At 31.9% G+C, this 20,719-nt stretch overlaps 2 protein-coding genes across 5 annotated transcripts in view; one reads left to right on the forward strand and one right to left on the reverse strand.

Moving 5' to 3' along the window:
* Positions 1-4,638: 4,638 nt before the first annotated feature.
* Positions 4,639-14,403, reverse strand: LOC110094064 (heat shock factor-binding protein). The gene is made up of 5 exons (XM_020819208.2): positions 14,183-14,403; positions 6,292-6,345; positions 5,996-6,019; positions 5,862-5,904; positions 4,639-4,996 (listed from the first exon to the last, which is right to left on the reverse strand). Exons 1-5 carry the CDS (start codon positions 14,213-14,215, stop codon positions 4,872-4,874), a joined length of 279 nt encoding a protein of 92 aa, XP_020674867.1. The 5' UTR covers positions 14,216-14,403; the 3' UTR covers positions 4,639-4,871.
* Positions 14,404-15,329: 926 nt separating this feature from the next.
* The window catches only part of LOC110094056 (protein MSP1), a 34,151-nt gene continuing 28,761 nt past the window's right edge, over positions 15,330-20,719 (forward strand). For 3 of the 4 annotated variants that reach the window (XM_020819197.2, XM_020819198.2, XM_028691737.1), the window contains exons 1-4: positions 15,330-15,542; positions 15,632-15,780; positions 15,877-15,978; positions 17,859-17,989. In XM_020819197.2, the coding sequence (XP_020674856.1) occupies positions 15,434-15,542; positions 15,632-15,780; positions 15,877-15,978; positions 17,859-17,989 (491 nt within the window). In that variant the 5' untranslated portion in view covers positions 15,330-15,433. The remainder of the gene's footprint in view (positions 15,543-15,631; positions 15,781-15,876; positions 15,979-17,858; positions 17,990-20,719) is intronic. The other variant, XM_020819200.2, reaches the window with a different exon arrangement.

Below are 20,719 nucleotides of genomic sequence, written 5' to 3' on the forward strand. Positions count from 1 at the left end.
CGGGGGGGAGGGTTAAGGCCTAGGCTCATTGCATAAAGAAAAAGATAATGTTACAAAAAGTAAAAATAGAATAATAAATGGAGTTGCTTGAGCTACATCAAATAGGAGTCTAGTTCACTAAAAAAATGAACAAAAGAATCACAATACAAATGATAGGCAAAACTAATAAAGTAGGAATACAAGAGTAAAGTTGAAAAAAATAAATAAAGTCAAAGCCATTATGCCTTTAACTCAGAATTTATAAGAAAAGATCATTAGTGTATGTATGGAGAGGAGGGGCAAATCCCCTATTTGCTACACTGGTCGTCAAAGGGGAGTAGGTATGGAATCATGGAATTATAATCATCGTTTAAGACATGTCGAGTTCCCACCATACCATGAAAAATGCAGGACCAAAGTAACACATTCAGAGAGAAAATGTGTCCCGAGTAGCACAACAACATCATCAAATATAAATAAATTTATATCAATATCAAAGATGGAATCAGCAAAAGTACACCATTGCCCAATATTACTAGCTTCAATACTAACAAGTGCGTATACACACTGCAAAATACTACACCCATTGCAATATATAGGGAACAATAGTAATGCAATTAACATTATATTGAAAACATATAACTCACTATAACAACTACAATCATAACACTCATATAGTAGAACCAACAAGTACGTCTCAATAACACAATAGAATGTGACCCAAGAAGAGTTGCGAAGTGATGTAAGCCTCATATAAATCCAACCAAATAACATCATAAAATTTAATAGTATAGCAAGGACTTGAGGTTGTCCTAGTCTTTCCATTTTGAAACTTTAAGGTAAACAACTATTCTGATTTTGTAGCATTTAGTGGATAGGTTGCCTTAGAAAGAGCTAAATTTTATATCATTTCTCTCCCTCCAAAAGATAATAAACAGTGCATAAAATAATGAGGAAGAAGTTTTTGACATTATAAATAGAACTTCACATGTCAAAGGCACATTCAAATATATGTAAAAGGCTAGGTCTGAGCATAAAAATATTTAGTTTAAGAATGGGCTCAAATAAAATATAAAATAAGTAGTTGCACTTAAAAAATAATTTGGATATGGATTTAGTGACTGAGTGACAACTCAACCGTTTTAAGCCTTGCCCCAACCCCAAAACCCATGAATATGCAGAATATCTCAGAGCGTGGTGTTTATATCATATATAAGGATGTCATATGACATTAGAAGCTATATAGAAGCTAAGCATATAAGATTGAAATTATTCCTTATCTGAGTTCCCCATATATAATCATTTGGAGTGTTTATAAAGAATGGGGATTGATGAAATAGCATTTGGAGTGTTTACACTATTTGCAATTGTTTGTATACTTTTCCCAAAAAAAAAATTATAGGACTTTATAGGTGTTGTGTTCCATGGGGAAATATATTTTGTTTTAAGGCACAAGGATGTAGGGTTATTCTTGTTATACAACCTATTGATGAAAGAACAATTGTTCGCATGATATAGTGTTGATTTAGGGGATACCCAAACCACCAAACTTCTTAGATTTGTAGGTGCTTTTCCAAGAGATCATGTGCAATTTCTTTACTTTGAAATCTCCAAAATTGAGGAATTTAGCACAAATTTAACCAAAAAACTTACAATGAGTTTTAGGTTTAATAACACCACGTATATAGAATGCTACTTTATTCCATATAGTGAACTTGATAAGTTGAAGGCGTCCAGCAAAGAAAGAAGCTTGGCCTTACATCCTTCCAAAATGTTGAGTAGTCTTCTGCATCAGAGGATGTAAGTATGTTAGGTCAGCTCTTTTAGTGAATATGGGGATGCCTAAATAAGTGTGTTTATTGCATATATTATTGTTATTAAGAGCAACAAATTTGCCACTAGGGTAGGGAGTGTTGATAGACATAGTGAGAGAGCTGTAAGCGTGATTGATATTAAGCACATAGACATTTGCAAAGGTGCATAGAATATTACTAAGAGCATCACAATTGTGTTAGGAAGCCTTATCAAACACAAGAATATCATCTGTATACATTATGCGGGACAAATGTTTGACTTTAGTAGTAATCCCAACAAAATTTATGTTAGCAGCAAGTGAACCAACGAGGCCAGAGAAAACATCCATGGCAATACATAAGAGGCAGGGGTTGAGGGGGCATCCTTGTCTAAAGCTAGATGATGAATTAAAGAACCCCTCGAGGCCACCAATGATTCAAATAGTGTTACATCCCAGGATTTAAAGCAAATGAATTTGCTCTTCATTATATTTTCAACTCATTCTATGCATTTTTCTTTAGTTAGTAACCAATTATCGATCATTTTCAACCAGCTCAATTTGACATCTAGAGCTAATTAATCATATAAAAAAACCAATAACAACAAGAAAAACATAATTATATTACTACTATTAATATTTACATGTTACATTCATAATCCTAAAACCATATGTATAATAGTTACAATGGCTACAAAAGAATACATATAATTGGAAAATTTAAAATAAAACTAAAATATGTTATTACCTAGCCTCCTGCTACAGTGCCCTTATCTTTACCTGAAATAATGTAAAATCACATAATAAGTATAAAAGCACAATAAATAATTAAAATCTTACAACTTAAATTAATACAAAGCAAAAGAGAAATAATGTGTCATAAATCCTATAAGAAAATCAATGCATCTATATATGCCATATATATGTGACAATTATTGTAATCAATCAATCATTCTATTACATATCACAATTAGTTCTATCAATCAATCAATTATATTGGCTTTATCATTCAACCAGCTTCATTTATTCATATCACTTAATCATTATTGTTAGTAGGGTTAGTATTCAATAATAATAAGTAGTAACAACAATTGGTGTCAATAACAATAGTCAATATTGATATTAGTAATTAGTATTAGAAATAATATCAATATCCTCTATATTAGATATTCATATAAGGGTATATTGATCTTGTTCATGCACTTATGACTCCTAATCAATCACCTTTGTAACTCCCAATTAGTGAACTCCCTATAACTCCCCTTCATTGAATCATGTGACAGTCGCCCCGACTCCTTAGAACTCCTAATCAGTCACCTACTCCTTATGGATCACATTAGTGAATAAGTGAATCTTGAAGGTATTACGTGGGGTTATTATACCATATATATATGATATTAATCAATCATATCAGTATCACTTTCTTTTCAACCAAATCAGTATCACATTCCATTACATATCAGTCCATTTTTAGTACTATCATATGAAATCGCATTATATCACTTTCAACCCATTTTTAATATATATTTTTCCTACTCATTTCACTCTTAACATTCATACACACATTTCTAACTAATAAAAAATGCAATAAAATTATATCATATATTCATATTATTCAGCATGATCAAATATATAATATATCAAAAGTTATATATTAAAAGCTCACGAAATCATGAGATAATACATTTTTGATAGATTTATTAGAGATAAAATTATATAAATCAAAATCATAGAAAATAAATGCAAAAGGATAGTTACTTATAAAGATCATAACACTTCTATTGAGAAGCTTTGTATTACTTCCCTTTGAGCTATTAAGATTTCGTTTGTGGCGATTTTCTTACTGCTTTTTAAAGTAGTTTCATAGTACAAAAAATTTTAATTCAAACATTTTTTTTACTAAAAAGTCGCTTTAGAAAGTAATAATAAAGCTGTCTCAAACGAAACTTAAATCAATCCTACCCTCTTAAAATGGTGGTAGGCCATACTACAAAACCAGTCAAATTATTGTGCAATATCTCATTCTACATGCTCTTCTATTCCTCACTTTCGACTGTCGAACTTCCCCCACCATTAAAAAGTAAACCAGCCAAGCAAATGCTCAACACTTCAACCACTTCCTTCAAATCAAACCAATCGTCAACTTTTCCTTGATGAACCAACTAAAACTTGGAATAAACCTCTATATCAACTCTACAATGAGTTTCCTTTATTTTTGACAAACATTTTTAAATATAATAAAATTGAACAAAAAATAACAAATAAATATAACTAACATATAATAACATTGTCATTTTAAAAACAAAGACATCAAAATATTTGTGAAACACTTATGATTGTTTGTTTATTATTATTTTTAGAATTATATTATCAAATTATTTAAAATAAGCAATGTTCTTATTCTTTAAAATTGTAAATTACAGGAAGCTTTATTCTCTAAACAATATGAATCTTTATATAAAATAGTATCAACTTTTTAATGAAGCTTTAATGGTAAAATATCATTTATATTTCGCATGAGACAAATATCTCATGTCATACAGTCAATACTATTATTATATTTTAAATTATAATTTAATATTAGAGAAATTTATATTTAAATATCTAACACCTAATTTTTTACATTTATTTATATTACATTCTAACATCCCAATCACATCAAAATATACATATGAAAGAGTACATTTGGTTTTATAAAAGTTAAATTTAAGGTATTAAATATATAGATATATAGAAAAAATATGCTGTGTTTGTAAATCTCCTTAATTTAAGAAAGAAAAGTAAGATCTACAGAAAGAATTATGCCAAAAATGAAGGAAAAAAATATTTTCAATGATTAAAATGAAATTATAAGCCACACAAACATAGATATTGAATAAATTTGCATTTACTTCCAAGCACATAGAATACTCAACATCTGAAAAATGTTAAAACAATATAGAGGCAAACACTGAACTCCACCAAAAGTTTAACGGAATGAAACGATAGTTATATAAGGATCAAGTTGTCAAAGACATGTAAACAGTGTAGCAGTCACAGAGAAGAACCCGTACAAACACATATAGCCTCCCAGTTCAATCTGTCTGCAAATGTAGAAATCTCAAGAAGAACCATCAGAATTTTTTGGCTCTTCAGGCTTTTTGATCGGAACTTCTCCTCCCATCTCAGTCTTCAAGTCGTTGATGCTCTGCTCCAGCTCGTCAATGCGGCTTCCCATTTCATCTAGTGTGTGATGTTAAAGAAAACAGAGTTTGAAGAAAATAAATATGGAATATTGAAGTACTACACTAAATGTTGGGAAAGAAATTATAGGAGAGAAGATAGTCATAAAGAAAATTTTGCCAAATATCTCAGCACAAACAGTTTTACAGTTGAAGTTTTGATATGGGGGAGAAGTATTAGTAGTGGCAATGATATTTTCTGTTCGGGCATGATTGTTCCCTTTCACAAATTTCATTGAATTTTCTAGTAATCTATGGTGTAATGCTATATTATTTAAATGTCATTTATTTGACTCTCTAACATCTTCAAACTATAAAAACTTCTTCTTCGTTTGTAACGACTTTCTTATTGCTTTTTAAAGCAACTTTCTAGTATAAAAAATTTATTTTTTAACTAGAAAGTTGTTTTAAGAAGTAGTAAGAAAGTTGTCTTAAACGAAGCCTTAGATATTAGTTTAATTAAAGATGACTTTTAGGCTTCGTTTGGGACCGTTTTTTTATTGCTTCTTAAAGCAGCATTATAATACAAAAATTTTAATTTTAATATTGGTTAGAAAATATTAAAAATGATATTTCTTTACTAGATTTAAATGAGAATTTGACTTTTAACAGAACACAATGACGAAAAAGGATTCATGTAGCCGACCCCACTTAGTGGGACAAATGCTTGATGTTGTTGTTGAACTAGAAAGCTATTTTAAGGAGGAAAAAAGGCGTCCCAAACAAAGCCTTAATTAGTCAGCAAGTAGACTGTCAGCCACATGGAACGCCAAAGGAAACAAGAAAAGAAAATAGGCTCAATTCATTATTGCTCATTACAATAATATAAGCCAACTTGTAAAAAGATTTGAAATAGCCAGAAAGGATATTCTTGCCGATAATGCTTTCAGACATTGTCTGGAACCTGGTTTGCTGTGAATATCCTTCAAGTCAGTACCAAGCAAATATAGCTTATATTAATATTTTTCAAGTAAGATCTTCAAACAAGTAATAGGGAACTCACCATCTGAACAAGGAGATTTTGTACCTGAAAATTTTTGGATTAGAAGATAGTTAAAATGGAAACATTCCCCAGCACTACAAAATAGATTATGATAACAGCAAAAAGGAAGTTGAAGTATCATATTTCGTAGAAATAGAGGACACAAGGAAAAGATCGAGTACATTCACATTTGAATGAGATTATACAATCGGAATCCCTGCTTGGTAATGTTATTTTACATTCATAAAATTTAAAAAGAATAAATATTACGAGTTTTGCAGCCATTTTAAACATAGAAAAAGCAAGGAATAACTCACAAAGGCTGTCATATCGGCAGGGTTCTTCATCAACTCGTCTGATTCATGTTCACCCTGTCAGCAATACAATAAGTTAAATCCATGAAAGTGGGTGAAAAAAGATTTCGGATAATGAAAACATGCTAAATAAACTGAAAGAAAGGAGCAAAAGTAGAGATTTTTGGATAGCCAATAAAAAATGGGAGAGGTGGTTAAATTCATTTATCGAATTGAAAAAAAGAGGTATAGAAAATATAAGTTAGAACAGGACAAGATCAGTTTCCACTGGTTTTTGTTCTATTTCAGTAGAAAGATCACCGTATAACTGAAATTTTCCAAGTTATGACTACATGAGAAAATCATCTGACCGGTAAACAAGACAAATAGCAGCTGCTTACCAGTTATCCGATTCACACCAACTAAATACTATTGCACACAGTTTGCACTCCCAATCCTAAAAATTATCCCTTTTTTAAATCCAACTAATACTTTACTGTAGACAAACCAAAATCACTTGCCCTTCATCTTTTTTTATGCACCACTTCTCCAATTCCCACGATGCGAGCATCAGATCAACTCAGTGGTTTTCTTCGGGTGGTACATCAGTTGCCGCCAACGATAGGGTGAGGATGGTTGTGAAGACGTTGATGGTTGTGGTGGAGCAATGGGGAAGCTGCATTACCCACACGGTGAAGCAAATGTTGCAAGACAGGGCGTGAATCTAATGGCGTAGGATGTCACAATCAATGCAACAGAGGTGGCACTGAGGTCGAAGCTCTCCAAGATGCTAAATGCCGGTTACGAAGGACCAGAATGGCCAGCCACTATGATTATTATATTAATCCTATTTTAACTCCTATAAGCTATGATATTGATCATTATGTCAAATATCATATTTATGTTAGATCTTTAAATCTTTACATTATTGAAATGCTAAACAATCCCCATGCATATTGGCATATTTCTTCCTTACCTATTGTGATTTCTAATAGTCAGAATTGTGATATAGCATTGTGTTGTGTATCTCTATGTATACTCATCCCCATTAATTGATGACTATATTTTAGGAAGTTCTTCTATGAAGTAGACAAGTCATAAAAAAGATTGTCAATAACAACCGTCAAGTACCTTCGGTTAGATGTCTATGTAAACATGATAGATGTATTGTATAGTTTTAGACCGTTACGATTTAGATGTGCTTTTTTGTTCTGGTAGATTCATAGTATTGTGATGTCTACCTGGGTGGATTTTGACATGATAATCACGTGAAAATGCAATGGGATTTTATATACATATACATAATTTGATATCTTTTAATTATTTTGATGAAAAGATCAAGGTTTAGTAACTATTTTATACTTTGGATGATTTCTTTGAATGGCTATATACTGGTATACATTGTTTTGTGAAATGCTTGTACAGTAACATATGTGTAAAGCAATGAATTGCTCGTGTAACTGCTCTGACGTTATGCATGGAAATTTTTTTATGTGAAACGACCAGGAATTATGAGAAAATAATAAACTTTTGTTAGCTCGTTACTTTACGGTTAATGAATTGCAAGAAATAATTTAAAGAACTATCCCTGAAGTCTTGTTCTAGTAAGCAGTTGCAATTTAGAAGGAAAAGTAAATTTAAAACAAAATTGGCAAATTCAGTAAAGTCCAATGCACTCGTAATAATAATCCATAGGTTAATATCAAGAGCTTTCACCTCGAGTTCCCTTTTCTCTCACTCACGCTCTAGGGGAATTATTCAACGAAGAGAGATATTTAGCAAACCAAGCGATGCCACTAAGAGGATGATGACGTCGATGATCTTGATTCACGGGAGAGTAGCCGGAGATGGAGGTATGGGTGGATGTGCCATGAGTTGCCCTTGGGAATTGCAAACGAATCCGTGGACGATTTCCGAATCGGCCAAGCACTAACGGCAGAGGAAGGAGAGGAATTGTCTTGTCTTCTTTGCTTTAGGATTCATGCAGGCTTGAAGCTTCCAAGTGAGGCATGGGGAGGGGAAGTGGGCGGCCAAAGAGAGGGGAGATAGAGGCTTGTGGGATAAATTAGGTTTAGGGTTTGGATGAAGTAAAGGAGAATAAATCTGAAATTAGTTTCAGGTTTAAGTGATTTTGGAGGGATTTGAATTTGATAATTTGATTTCAAATTCAAATAGGATGTAGGGATTAAAGAGGAAATTCAAGGGAGGAGCCCATTAATGGGGACGACGGCATTAAGAGGGAGAGGGAGGGATTTGGGGAGAGATCTTGAAACTTCCAAATCAACTTATGCGATTTAGGAAAGAGAATAATAACTCAAATCTAATTTGAATTTAAATAGGCTTGGAGTTATGCACTTTCCTAATTTAGAGTTGGCAAATTAAGAAAGTATTTGATATTTGAATTTCAAATAAAATTTACTTCCTTTCCTTTCATACTTGGAGTCAATTTAGGCAAGAAATTATGAGGTTTGAAATCTTCATAATGGAAGGGAGCAAGGGGGTGGCCGGCGGCAATGGGGAAGAGGAGGGTGGCGTCGGGTATGAGGAGGTAGGGGGTTGGACTGCCGGTTGGAGGGGGTTTTGGAGGTGGAATTGAGTAAGGGTGGAGGAACGGTGGTGGGTCGTCGAGTGTGGAGATGAAAGAGGGGAAAAGGATAAAGGCCACGAGCCACGGACTCCTCTGATGACTGATGGGTATTGCGCTCGCCCGCACCTCGGGATCTCTCTTCTCTCTTGAGCACACACAAAAAAAAGAAGAAGACAAAATCAGATTTTCATTCAAATATTCATTGAAAAACTAATACAAAGACTCCGACCACTATATATAGGTCTCGATAATAAAGAAGAAACAAAGACTCATATGCCATTTGGGCTACAACTCACTAAACTCCCTCGTAGGGGTACAAAGGTCAACTGAAACAAAATAATAGAAATAAATTAATACAATAACAAAAAGAACTCATAAATAGTTGCTCTTGATCGTGGTCGTTGATTTGCGATGTCTGCTGTGATAAATGCGCTGGAATCGACGACTGATTTCCTTATCATTTCTGGTAATGGTAGATTAGAAGGAATGGATGATTCAAACCCATTGTAGTCATGATCGTTCATTCTTGCCTCTATTCATCTAAACCCTCTAATAGAATTGTCATATAAAACATGGCGAACAACTCTTAAATCTCATTATCGATAGCAAAAGCTGCATAAATATTATTGCTAAGTTGATTGAACACATGAGTTTGAAAGTTGAACCGCACCCAAAACCTTAGAAAATAGCTTGGGTGGATGATAGCTATAATTTCTCTAAATCAAAGATGCTTTGAAACTGTTCAACTTACTATATATAGTGAAGTTTCATGAGATGCATCTAACGCAAGGATTGGAGGAGTTTTGAGTCAAGATGGGCATTCCATTGCTTATTTTGTGAAAAATTAAATGGGGCAAAAAAATTAATCCAATTATGATAGAAATTTATGAAATTGTCCGGTCATTTTTCATATTAGAGGCATTACTCACTGCCCAAGGAATTTGTTTAATATTATAATCATCAAGCTTTAAAATATCTAAGCACTTGAGCAAAATTAGAACAGATGCATGTTCAATGGGTTGAATTCTTAAAAGAATATATATTTGTACAAAAATAGTATTAGAACTAAAAAAAGTTTTTGTTATTTAACTGAACATACAAGATGCCTATTGGTGGCAATGTGGCATTAAAGAATATTATTTCAATTGTAAGGATCATAATCAGAGATGTATTAATTTAACCAGTGTCTCAACTATGCTTAGTTTCGCGGTTAAGGATGGATTTCTTATTAAGAGAACTTAATTGTATTCTTAACTCAACTTTAAGAGCTTCTATGGTCTTAAAGTTAGATGGTAGTGGTGTTGCAGGCATTTGGTCGAGATAACAGTATAGTCATAACTGAAGATAAGTGTTAATAGTGTAACTTGAAAAGAGAAGTTGAACACATTGTTTCAAAAAGCAGAACTTGTCAAACAGCTAAAAGAAGAAGAAGCCTAATATTTTACTTTATAAGCCATTCTCTAATCCATATAAAGCATGAGAATATGTTATTATTAATTTTGTTTAAGGATTACCACAATTTTAAAGAAATATGATTCTATCTTTGTAGGGCTTGATTGCTTTTCAGAAATAGCTTATTTCATCTAAGTTTTAAAATTGCTGATGCATCTCACATGTCAAAATTATATTTTAATAAAGCGATTAAATTGTATGGATTACAAAAAATCATTATATTTAATAGGAATGTATAAGTCATGAGTTTATCTTTAAAATTTTGTGGAAGAAAATGAGAGCCTAATTAAAATTTCAACTGCCTATCAACAATAAATTGATGGACAAACTAAGATAGTTAATAAGAGTCTAGGTGATCTATTATGTTGTCTTAGCAAAGAACAAGCATCTAATTTAGATTTGATGCTACATATGATTGAGTTTGCATGCAATTTATTTGTTAATAAGTCTAGAAGCATGAGTCCATATGAAGCTTTCATAGGATATCAACCTAGAAAAATTATTGATCTTGTTGAACTTCTTATTGAGTCCAAACCAAGCGAAGTTGTACAATCATTTACATAGGATATATATGATCTGCTTGAGGATATTCACAGTTAATTAATTGTCAGTTATGATGATTAAGTATGTGAACAAAAAGATATGTATTGGAATTCAAACCACATGATAAGGTAATTGTGTACCTGAATTTTGCAAGATCTTCTACAAAGGCCTCTAAAAATTAAATGCAAGAAAGGAGAAGCCGCATAAAATTTTATAGAGCATTGGGAAAAATGCTTCAAAATTGGAGAACCGGGAAACACTAGTTTCAATCCAATCTTCGTTGACTTTGGTTTGACTTTATTTCATGAATATATAACCAATATTGTGGATTAATCTCTCTTTCTATCCTCTCATGCAAATTCACATCTGATATGTTATTAAATAGATCCACTCAATTTACTTCTAAAGCTACTATAAATATAATGAGAGAGTGCCCACTATTAGTGGTGGATATCAAAAGTACCTTACACATTAGTATGAAAGACCTACTTGTGAATGATTCATGAATTACTTCGTAAAAAAAACAACAAATATACTCAGCTTTCATAAATATCAAATGCTCAATTCAATATAGCCAAATTTAATAGTCATGCATATATGATGCACAAAAGCAACCATTGAAAAGTGAACTAAAATTTTAGTGCATAGTTCTAGATGTAATTTTTTCAAGTGTTTCACAAGTCTAGATGTCTACTTTTAGGGGATGAATATCCTTGTAATCCTAACCCACTTACCGATTTTATCATTATTATATCTAATGAACTGTTTTAGCAATTGATAAGTGTGATTGAAGGTTTTTTAAGTTTGATACATGCCAGCCTTTATTTTTTATGTGTGAATCTTGATTGCTATAGAATTTTATATTTGTTATCAGTTTCATATAGAACTTTAGATTGGCGACATTCGACCTATCATTGGAGATAAATTAAATATATATTTTTATTTTGCATCAAAAGTAACTAATTTTTACTTAAATTTAAAGTTAAAACACTAAGACTTGCAGACTTTTGTGTGTTTCTTTGCCCATCTCATCCATTATTTACATTCGTACATTCTAGACCCAAAGATATCCATTATTAGTTACCCACTTTTTCCCTTTTCCTGAAAGATGAAGCATGTTAGTTTTTTTTTCTATTTACAGTATGTAAGGCAATGCAAAAAAAAAAAAGAAAAAAAAAGAGCTTCACAGAAAGATGGTCCCCGCCTTTTTTCTTTTCTTTTCATTAGAAAGCAAGTTAATTTTTACCATATAAATAAGTATACGCACCATTGCAAAAAAACTGATCTCCAAGCATCTAACGCTTTAAAATAGAAAGTGCACTAATGCTAAAAAGGGGGCAGAATTGAAAAGAAAGTTAGTCACTGGGAGTCCCTTGATGTTTGAGCAGATATTGGTATGATATCAACCTTTTAAAGGTATTTCCCTTCAAATTATTGGAACTATGATTTTCCTAAACTTCCCCATGTTATGAATCAGTTTCATAACAATTAAAGATTCACAAATTATACTAGAAACCCAACATAGTTCAAAATATAATGAGACATCCATGATGCAAAGGCTTCCCTCCCACATTACAAACATACAATGCAACCAATCATCTAATGTAGAGTCAGGCGTTGTGAAATCCTAGCCGCGAGTTGCTGGAGATAAATAAAAATGTGAAGGTTTGAAGACCGGGGCATTGAGTACGAGCGATTGATAAAGGATTGTGGAGAGGATATAAGAATTTTTGTAATAATTGTTAATTTGAAATACCATAAATTATACTAAAAAAATTCATAAAATATTTAAGACAAGCGTGTCTAACAAGTATGTCCAATTTAGTTTTAGTAATTTTTTAATCAAGTACATCTTTGGTGTGTCCGACATATGTTGGAGGCATGTGATGCATGTCAAACGCATATCGTGTCTGATACAGGTCAAACACTACACACCTCTTTGAGCATAAGTGTTGGTGCATCATAGATTAGCATGTGTGCAAGAACACAATAAATGCTTTAAAATGCAACTTTTAGTAATATACATTTTGCAAAACATATTACATTCAAGCCTCATTGTCATTTTAAATTGTCAACATGGCATGAGGAAAATATTTCAAATATAAATTACATTAAAAATGAGTTTACAACCAAGATAAATAATAGAATTAATTTTTAAGCTAGCCATAATTCTTAAGAAACACTAAAATTACCTGGTCTGTATAAAAATTTCAAGATTTGTTGCTGCAACATGCAGTGTAGCTCTTAATTAGACAAAAATTAATCCAATAAACCACACTGACAATTCTAGAAAGAAACTGGTTGAATCTTTCTAAGCATCATTAGATGATCTAAATTCCTTCACTAATCTACTTAATTCTCAGCAAAGCAGCACATCCTGACAACATCTAGAGGTAGCTTTTTGGAACATCTAAAATACTTTTAAGGAAAAATCAAAACAAATTTTGAACATCTTAAGTATGCTAATGAAAAATCATTACATTGACTTTAATTAATATGATTATGAAGGCATTGCATAATGGAAAGAACCTAAACCTTTCATTAATATCAAGTATAGGGTAAGATTAACTTCTAATTTGTAAATTATGAAAATGATATAATCTCAGATGCAAATAAAAGCACACCCCCCCTGCATATCAAAAGCATTGTAGGTCAAACAAAAATGAGAAAATAATAGAGAGAAAAAAGTTGCTCTTTCACCATGGTATGGCATTACAAAAAGAACTCATATATGTTCCAAGATTATAAGGTAAGAAATAGCATTTAGGAGAATATATAAGTAAGACTATATCATGATTCGGGAGTTAAAAGTCTCATGTATTTGTTCTAGAGCTAAAAGGTATGATTTTAGATCAAATGGATGAGAAACATTACCTTTTTGTATTGTGAAATCAGGGAGCATCAGAAGACAATCAAAAGCAAAACTAAAGATTGCAAATTTTCAAAACGCACCTTTTGACTGAAGTGCGTATATAATCTTACCCTTGTTTTGAATGTAACAAAAAGTTGTTTGTGTCAAAAGATTTGTTATATATTTTTGAAGCAATATAGATAGAAAATAAATAAAAAGGTCTGAAAAATCTTGTGTTATTGCAAAGTTCACCAAAACATCCTTTCCTCTGCTGCTTCGTATTCATGGATAATCTCTTAAAATTGCTACATTAACTTGACAGGAAGAGACCATACCCTTAATACACCAGATCTATAAAAGGAACAAAGTCAATTGAAGAGGAACAGTAGCTCGCATCAATTGCTACAAGGGTTTCGCCAGCATGAAGCGGCGCTTCAAATATACAATGGTGAGATTCGGAATAGGGTTCAAATGAAACTGACCTTAGAAGCCGGGGAGTTGGGAGTTGCGGCCATTGCGAAAGCAGAGAAACCTGGACTGATCTCTGAGAAATAAATAAGACTTGTATCCGATATCCGAAGCGGGAAACCAATTCAACTATATGTAGTGGTTGCGTCCCGGCGGTATCCCTTCGACAAGGAAAAGAGGGGAACAAATGACAGTACCTATATATTTCGGGGATTTCCAAAAATCGTCGTCAGAGCGTAATGGTTGGTCGGCCCACTTGTTCGGCCGACCAGATTAAAAAAAAAAAATCCACTCGTTTGAGTTGCAAGCAAAACAAAATAATTTTTTTTTCAGTGAGAATATAAATAAATAATTTTAAAATCTATTCAAATTTTTATCCATATTTGAGGCCAATATTGTTGATTTTGAATATTATTTTTCTCTCATTTATGTCATATAAAATTTATTCTCTTGAATTTTCAAAATTTAAAATTATTTTATTATAAATATTATTAAATTTTGTTTTTCTAATTCTCGCATTTTAATTTACATTATTTATATTTTGCATCAAATTTTAATTATGTTAATATAAATAGAATTAATATCTTTAAATAACTATATATATATATAAAAACAAATTTTTATATATTTTATTTTAATAGGAAGATACAGCTTTTTAATATATTTATTGTTCTTTATAAACATTTTTTAATTATTTTTTATTTAAATTATATATGAAAACCTTAAGTTAGATATTTAAAAAAAATTAAAACCCTAATATTAATTTCAAGCTCGAATGAAAAACCTTAACGATGTTTTTCGAATAAGAAATTTGTGCCCCTTAGATAAATAATCTTGGCTAAGGTATTTACATAACTAACATCCAAAAATTTAATATTATATACATATCATCATAAATTATTTTAATATCAAATATATCACTCATATTTCCTTATTATCATTCATATATTTTATTTCTGACACTCATATTTGATATGAAAATGAATTATGGATGGTATGAATGTAATTTTAAAATTATAAATATTAAATATGTAAATATAATAATATAAAATATTATGTATGTAAATCTCCTTAAATTTATGTAGAAATATAAATAAATGAATTGGATAAATTTATAGATGAATCCAAATAAATGAATTTAACAATTACTACCAATATTTTAAGGGGTTTTCTTGTGCGAGGGGCGGGAGCAGCAAGGCACAGGGGAGCGAAATTCTGCAAGGGCGATAGCTCTTTCTGTCTTCCGTGCGGCTAAGAAGAACGGCATGAGGCGGGTGGCAGCGACGCTGTCAAGGCTCGCAGGGACAGGGGCGGCGGCGACTAACGCCGCCGGAAGGAGTTTGAACCCCTATTGCCGTTTTGCACCCCGCTTTCGTAAGCTTTGGCGTCTTCTAATGGCTACTCGATTCCCTGTTACTTTCTAGGTCATCTCAGTTCCAAGCTGCCGTTGTCCTTCCTTGCAGCGACGCTTGTCGAACAACAGAGGTATCGCGATTACAGCTCCGGAACGACATCCTCATCGTCGTGCTTCTCATCTTTGTTGCCGATTGTCTTCGCTGCTGGTGCGGTCGGAGTGGCCTCTGTGGATGCCTCATTTGCGGACTCTGGTGAGGTACTCGCCAGCCCAATGCAGAAAACTTTGGTTTGTTTGTTGCATTTTTTGGGTTCTTTGTTTAATCTTTATTTTGAATTCCTTGAAACGGAGAAGCTGGCGGCTGGAGAGAGGCAGAGGTTGGAGGAGTTGCTTAAGAGTAAAGGGATGCAGCGGGGTTCTTACCCACCCTTTAGTGTTGATGTCAGAGGGCCAAAGGTTTGATGGTTAATTATGTTAATCTTGGTTTAAAGTTGTTACCCGCCTGTTACTCATGTTGTTCCTTGTGTGGAATGAAATTATGAAAATATAATATACTTTAACAATTATGAATGAGTAGGATATTAATATGCTAGAGAAACTGAAAATTGTGTTGCATACAAATTGCTTCTTTACGCATCGAGCCCATTCACTTCAAATGGATTGATTGAATTGAAATGCAGATACCAATCATCGTTCTAAATGGATTCCAGAATTTGTACTGGATCTAGATAAGTTGATACTAATGCAGTGTGGAAATTGACGTATGATAAGAAATGCAATCTGTTTTTTGTAAGTTTTTGGATTTAAAAATTTGGATTGAGATCCCATATTTTGGTGGACTTGGAAAAGATTTCTTATTGGTAGTATCCAACCTATTTTTAGGTAGTATTCCTATGGTTACCTATTTAATGCTTGAAGCTTTCAATTCTAGTTTTAATCAGGCACTCGTGTGTTAATTGGCTGCCTATGTAACAAAAAATTGAACATGACATATGATGTGGGATGGATTGGTGTTAAGGTTTTTTAATGCAATTAGTAGGATGCATCATATACTCATATGAATTCATGCAAAATAAACTAAAGGATTTATAGTTCACAAGCCAAAAATTCATTCAACAACAATTGGTTCCCTTTACATATAAAATTACAATACTATAGTTATAACCCAAATGGTTACAAAATAATCTGAAGAAATAGAATTAAGAACAAGAAAACATGTATCAAAATAAGAAAAATCATACCTTTGGCTTGTATAAGGAGATGCTTCCCCTAGAATTAGGTTGTTGCATTTGTACCATGCTCGAATGAATCAATATAACTTGCACTCACATTATTGAAAATTGGGAAGAGAAATTTTTTGACTGAAGTTGTCTTATTAAGATGCCTCAATCTCTAGGTTAATATATATTATTGGTATATAATTAGTTTATCATTTTTAAATTAAATCTAGAATTCTAACCCTAATTAATGTGTTCCATAAATTATTATTAACAACCGTCAAACTGCATACTCAATAACCAATTGAAACTCCTTGAAATTTTTATCTATGGTCGAATTGTACATGCACGCCAAAGCCACCTTTGCACAAAGTTTGATTATTCAAAACTTGAATGGATTTAAAATTGTATCCATAACATAATCTTCAAGATGCATGTTTTTGAGATAGCCAAAAGAATTTTGAAAAAATCTTTAAGGCCAGGCTCAATAGAAAAAGTAAAGACCCCCGCATTGAGTACAACAAAAGGAAGATAAATCCAATTTCCACTACAAAAGGATAAAATTTAGGGTGTTAGTGTTGCACTGAACACGAAAATCCAATTCAAACATGACACGAAAAGTAGCTTACATGATTCCTTGTTTTATTTTTTATTCTTTTTTAGGCTCATTATATAGAGATAATGCTACCATAAATCAAGTTTAAAAATAAAACTTTTTCTAAATTGCTGAAGTATGTGTAGAACATAATGCTATTTAAAATAGTCTTATGAAGGTTTGCATATTTTTATAAGGATAAACAAACTACATTATCTATTTTGATTTTCACTGTTGGTAGGATATAATCTGTAGCCTCATATAAAGAATTTTGCGGCTCAAATCGGCTCTAAAGCTAATGAATTATTTAGTTACTGATTATTTTCCTTTAATGGCAACTATTAATATCACTTTAACCCATAGCATGTGAACTTTGGATAATTTTTTATGCTTTTTGTGTTTTTGGACTTTGGATAATTTTTTATGCTTTTAGTGTTTATTTCCACAAATTAATCAGTTACTTTGAAGCTTAATGTTTTTAAACAAAACTACTGAATAGAAGACCCATATTCTCGATGTGCTAGGTTGCTGTTAAATTCAAAGTTCCTCCATCATGTGATGTATCTCGCCTTATTGTGGATATTGTTTCTCTTCTGGGGCTGAAGGTCGAGCATCGGGGTGGTGGTTCAGAAATGATATTACATGCCTGGGACAGGTTTTTTTTCTTTGCCAGCTGATTCTTAAGCATTTTCATTTTGTAATAAAATAGGAATAGCAAGGATTTTCTAAATTTTAAGCCTTTTCCTTTGAATAGAAGATAATAAGGGAATCATCCATTGAAATTAAAATCTGTAGAGGGCAAGCCTTCCCCCATTTTTGAACTTTGCATGTGATTCTAGAGATTTAAGAGATTTTGTTAATAGATTAGTTGTGGAATCAAAAATAGGGATTCTAACTAAAAGTTTATTTGTGATTTGTGACAACCTGTGTTGCTGGAATCATGGATTTAAATGTCTCTTCAAGCTCAAGTTATTGATCACAGGCTTGCAGTGGTTAAGTTGTTCTAACATATTATAAACATTTCAGGTTTAAGTGGTCTCTTTGCAAATGCAGAGGTAAGGTTGCATTCATCAACTCCTTAGACCCTACACCAGCGGAAGCTCCATGCAGTGGCTATGCCCTTTCTATGTTCTTCTGTCTTAAGATATTCTATAGTTTACACGTGACTCCAATTTAGGCTTAACGTACATGGAGGAATTATGATAGAGTGACTCATTTTGTGCATTATTTTGGATGAGATAGATTCAAACCTTTTGTTCATCGAATGACTGTATTTAGGTGAGTTGAGTGGAGTAGAATTGGCATTTGTAAAAACTGTTCTGGGATAGACCTGAAACAAAATGTCAAATTTCTGTTTGGTTAATCAATATAGTTTGGAAGTCTGCAATTATTAAGCTTGTAGTTTGTACATGGGTTATTGTTATAAAGATACAATTTCAGTTCACCTCAATTACAGAAATTATTGTCTAAACTTAGTTTGTTTTGAATTGGGTAGAAATTAAATGAATGAATTGATGTTTGGCACTAAATATGAAGCATTAAAGTTTTTGGTGTAAATTTTGAACAAAGTTTGCAATTTTTAATCCCCCAATCTATGGAATGAATAATATATTCCCCTGGAAATTTTAGTTATACTTTTGTTTCCCTCAAGCTGATGGCTGAAATGAGATTTTGTTAAAGTAAGGCAGCTATAATACTTATCCCAAGGATTTCCTCGGGCTAAAATCTTTTTTTTTTTTTAAAATATTTTTTGAGGCTTTTAGAGAAAACAGTTGTTTCTTTCTAGTTTTTGAAGTTACAAACTAGATGTTACAGTAGATTTTTACGTGTCAGCTTAGCAATAGCAAATAGCCTATCATGTGTTGGGCACATCCACTATCCAATTTTTTGTTAACCCATGATAATCTTATCATATAAATTGCATCTTTACTGGGGACAAACATCAGTGTTTTCAGAACACGAAGTGCAATGTGATGTGCAAGAGTTCTTTTTTGTTTCAATGTGTAAAGTGCAAAGCGAGACATAGCTTTTATTTTATATATATATATATATATATATATTTAATACACATATGATAACCGCTTATAAAATTAAACTTAAAACACATCAAGTAATAATTTATAATAAATATAATGATACACTCAATAATAATTGTAAATAAGGATTATTTAAGAAATGATTTATAATTTGATACTAATTGAAATGAAATGCGATTATTAGTTAATTTGAAAATAAACTTCTAAGTGAACCTGTAAATTGATTTTTCAAACAATTTTTAGCCTGCATATGAATTGATAAAATATTAAAAGTAGCATAAATTTAGGAAATTCTAGATTGCATAAAAAATTATTTAATTTATAACAAATGCTAAAGTTAAATGCATAAACTCTCAAGTTTTATAGTTCAAGCTATTGTTTGGATTGATGCCAAAGAATCAGTAGTAAATAAAACTCGGCTAGCTAATTTTAAATTTTTATAGCTTTTCTCTCGCCACTTCAAATACTTTCATGCAATGGCATGTCCAAAATTTTTGTGGTAATTAGGGTTGATTGACTTCATCAATATATTGAACCACAAGTTTTAAACCGTCATGATTAGGTATTTTGGAACAATGATCATCTTAGCAATGATATTTTTAATCTTGTTATGATCATAAATAGTTGAGTCACATAAAAGAGATAATAATTTATTCTCTTCTATATCTTCAGCTATTAGATTAAAGAGTTTTTGTTTGTTCTCTCTGTATTTGCTTTGATGGAATGATTGGTTTTGAAATGTTTGCTCTTTTGAGATGTGATACTCACTTTTTGTTTAAGATATGTAGTAATTGTATTTCCTCTTTTTAATAGTCTTTCCTTTTTCAAATATAGAAATTTGATTGATATGCTGCCAAATTTTTAACTTTAATTTTTTATTTTTTTATCCTCAATGGCTGTAATTTCTCCCACACTTTTATTTGGAATTGCTGCATTGTCAGCTGGAGGTTGACTTGAACAACTATTGGATTGATTTTAAGAAATTGTGGCTATTATTTCTTGGAGAAAACGCTTCAACAAGTTAATAAAGGGCTAAAGATAGAAAGATTGATGCATAGCATATAAAACACAAAAAACATGTGCAACCTTAGTTCATAATACAAAATTCAATTATTTCCATATGATCCCATAACAAAGAGAAGAAAACGCAAATATCTCTAGATGAAACCAAGTCTAAAGCCATCATTCAACACTTGGGTCAGCAGTCTTGCCACCAACCAACACCAATGTCCAGCACCCCAAATTCATAGAAATTCATAATATCTGAAAGCTCACAAAATAGTGCAACCTCAACTCATAATGTGGCATTAACATTCCATTATTCCATATAATTGATTGAGGAAGAGAAG

Source organism: Dendrobium catenatum, unplaced genomic scaffold (assembly GCF_001605985.2).
Source record: "Dendrobium catenatum unplaced genomic scaffold, ASM160598v2 fragScaff_scaffold_156, whole genome shotgun sequence".
NCBI classification, from domain to species: domain Eukaryota; kingdom Viridiplantae; phylum Streptophyta; class Magnoliopsida; order Asparagales; family Orchidaceae; genus Dendrobium; species Dendrobium catenatum.

Coding starts and splice junctions, on each gene's coding strand:
- LOC110094064 (XM_020819208.2), bottom strand. CDS start 14,215: ATGGCCGCAACTCCCAACTCCCCGGCTTCTAAG. Junction 6,020..6,291: donor CTGCCGATATGACAGCCTTT/GTGAGTTATTCC, acceptor AAAAATTTTCAG/GTACAAAATCTCCTTGTTCA. Junction 5,905..5,995: donor AAAATCTCCTTGTTCAGATG/GTGAGTTCCCTA, acceptor GGATATTCACAG/CAAACCAGGTTCCAGACAAT.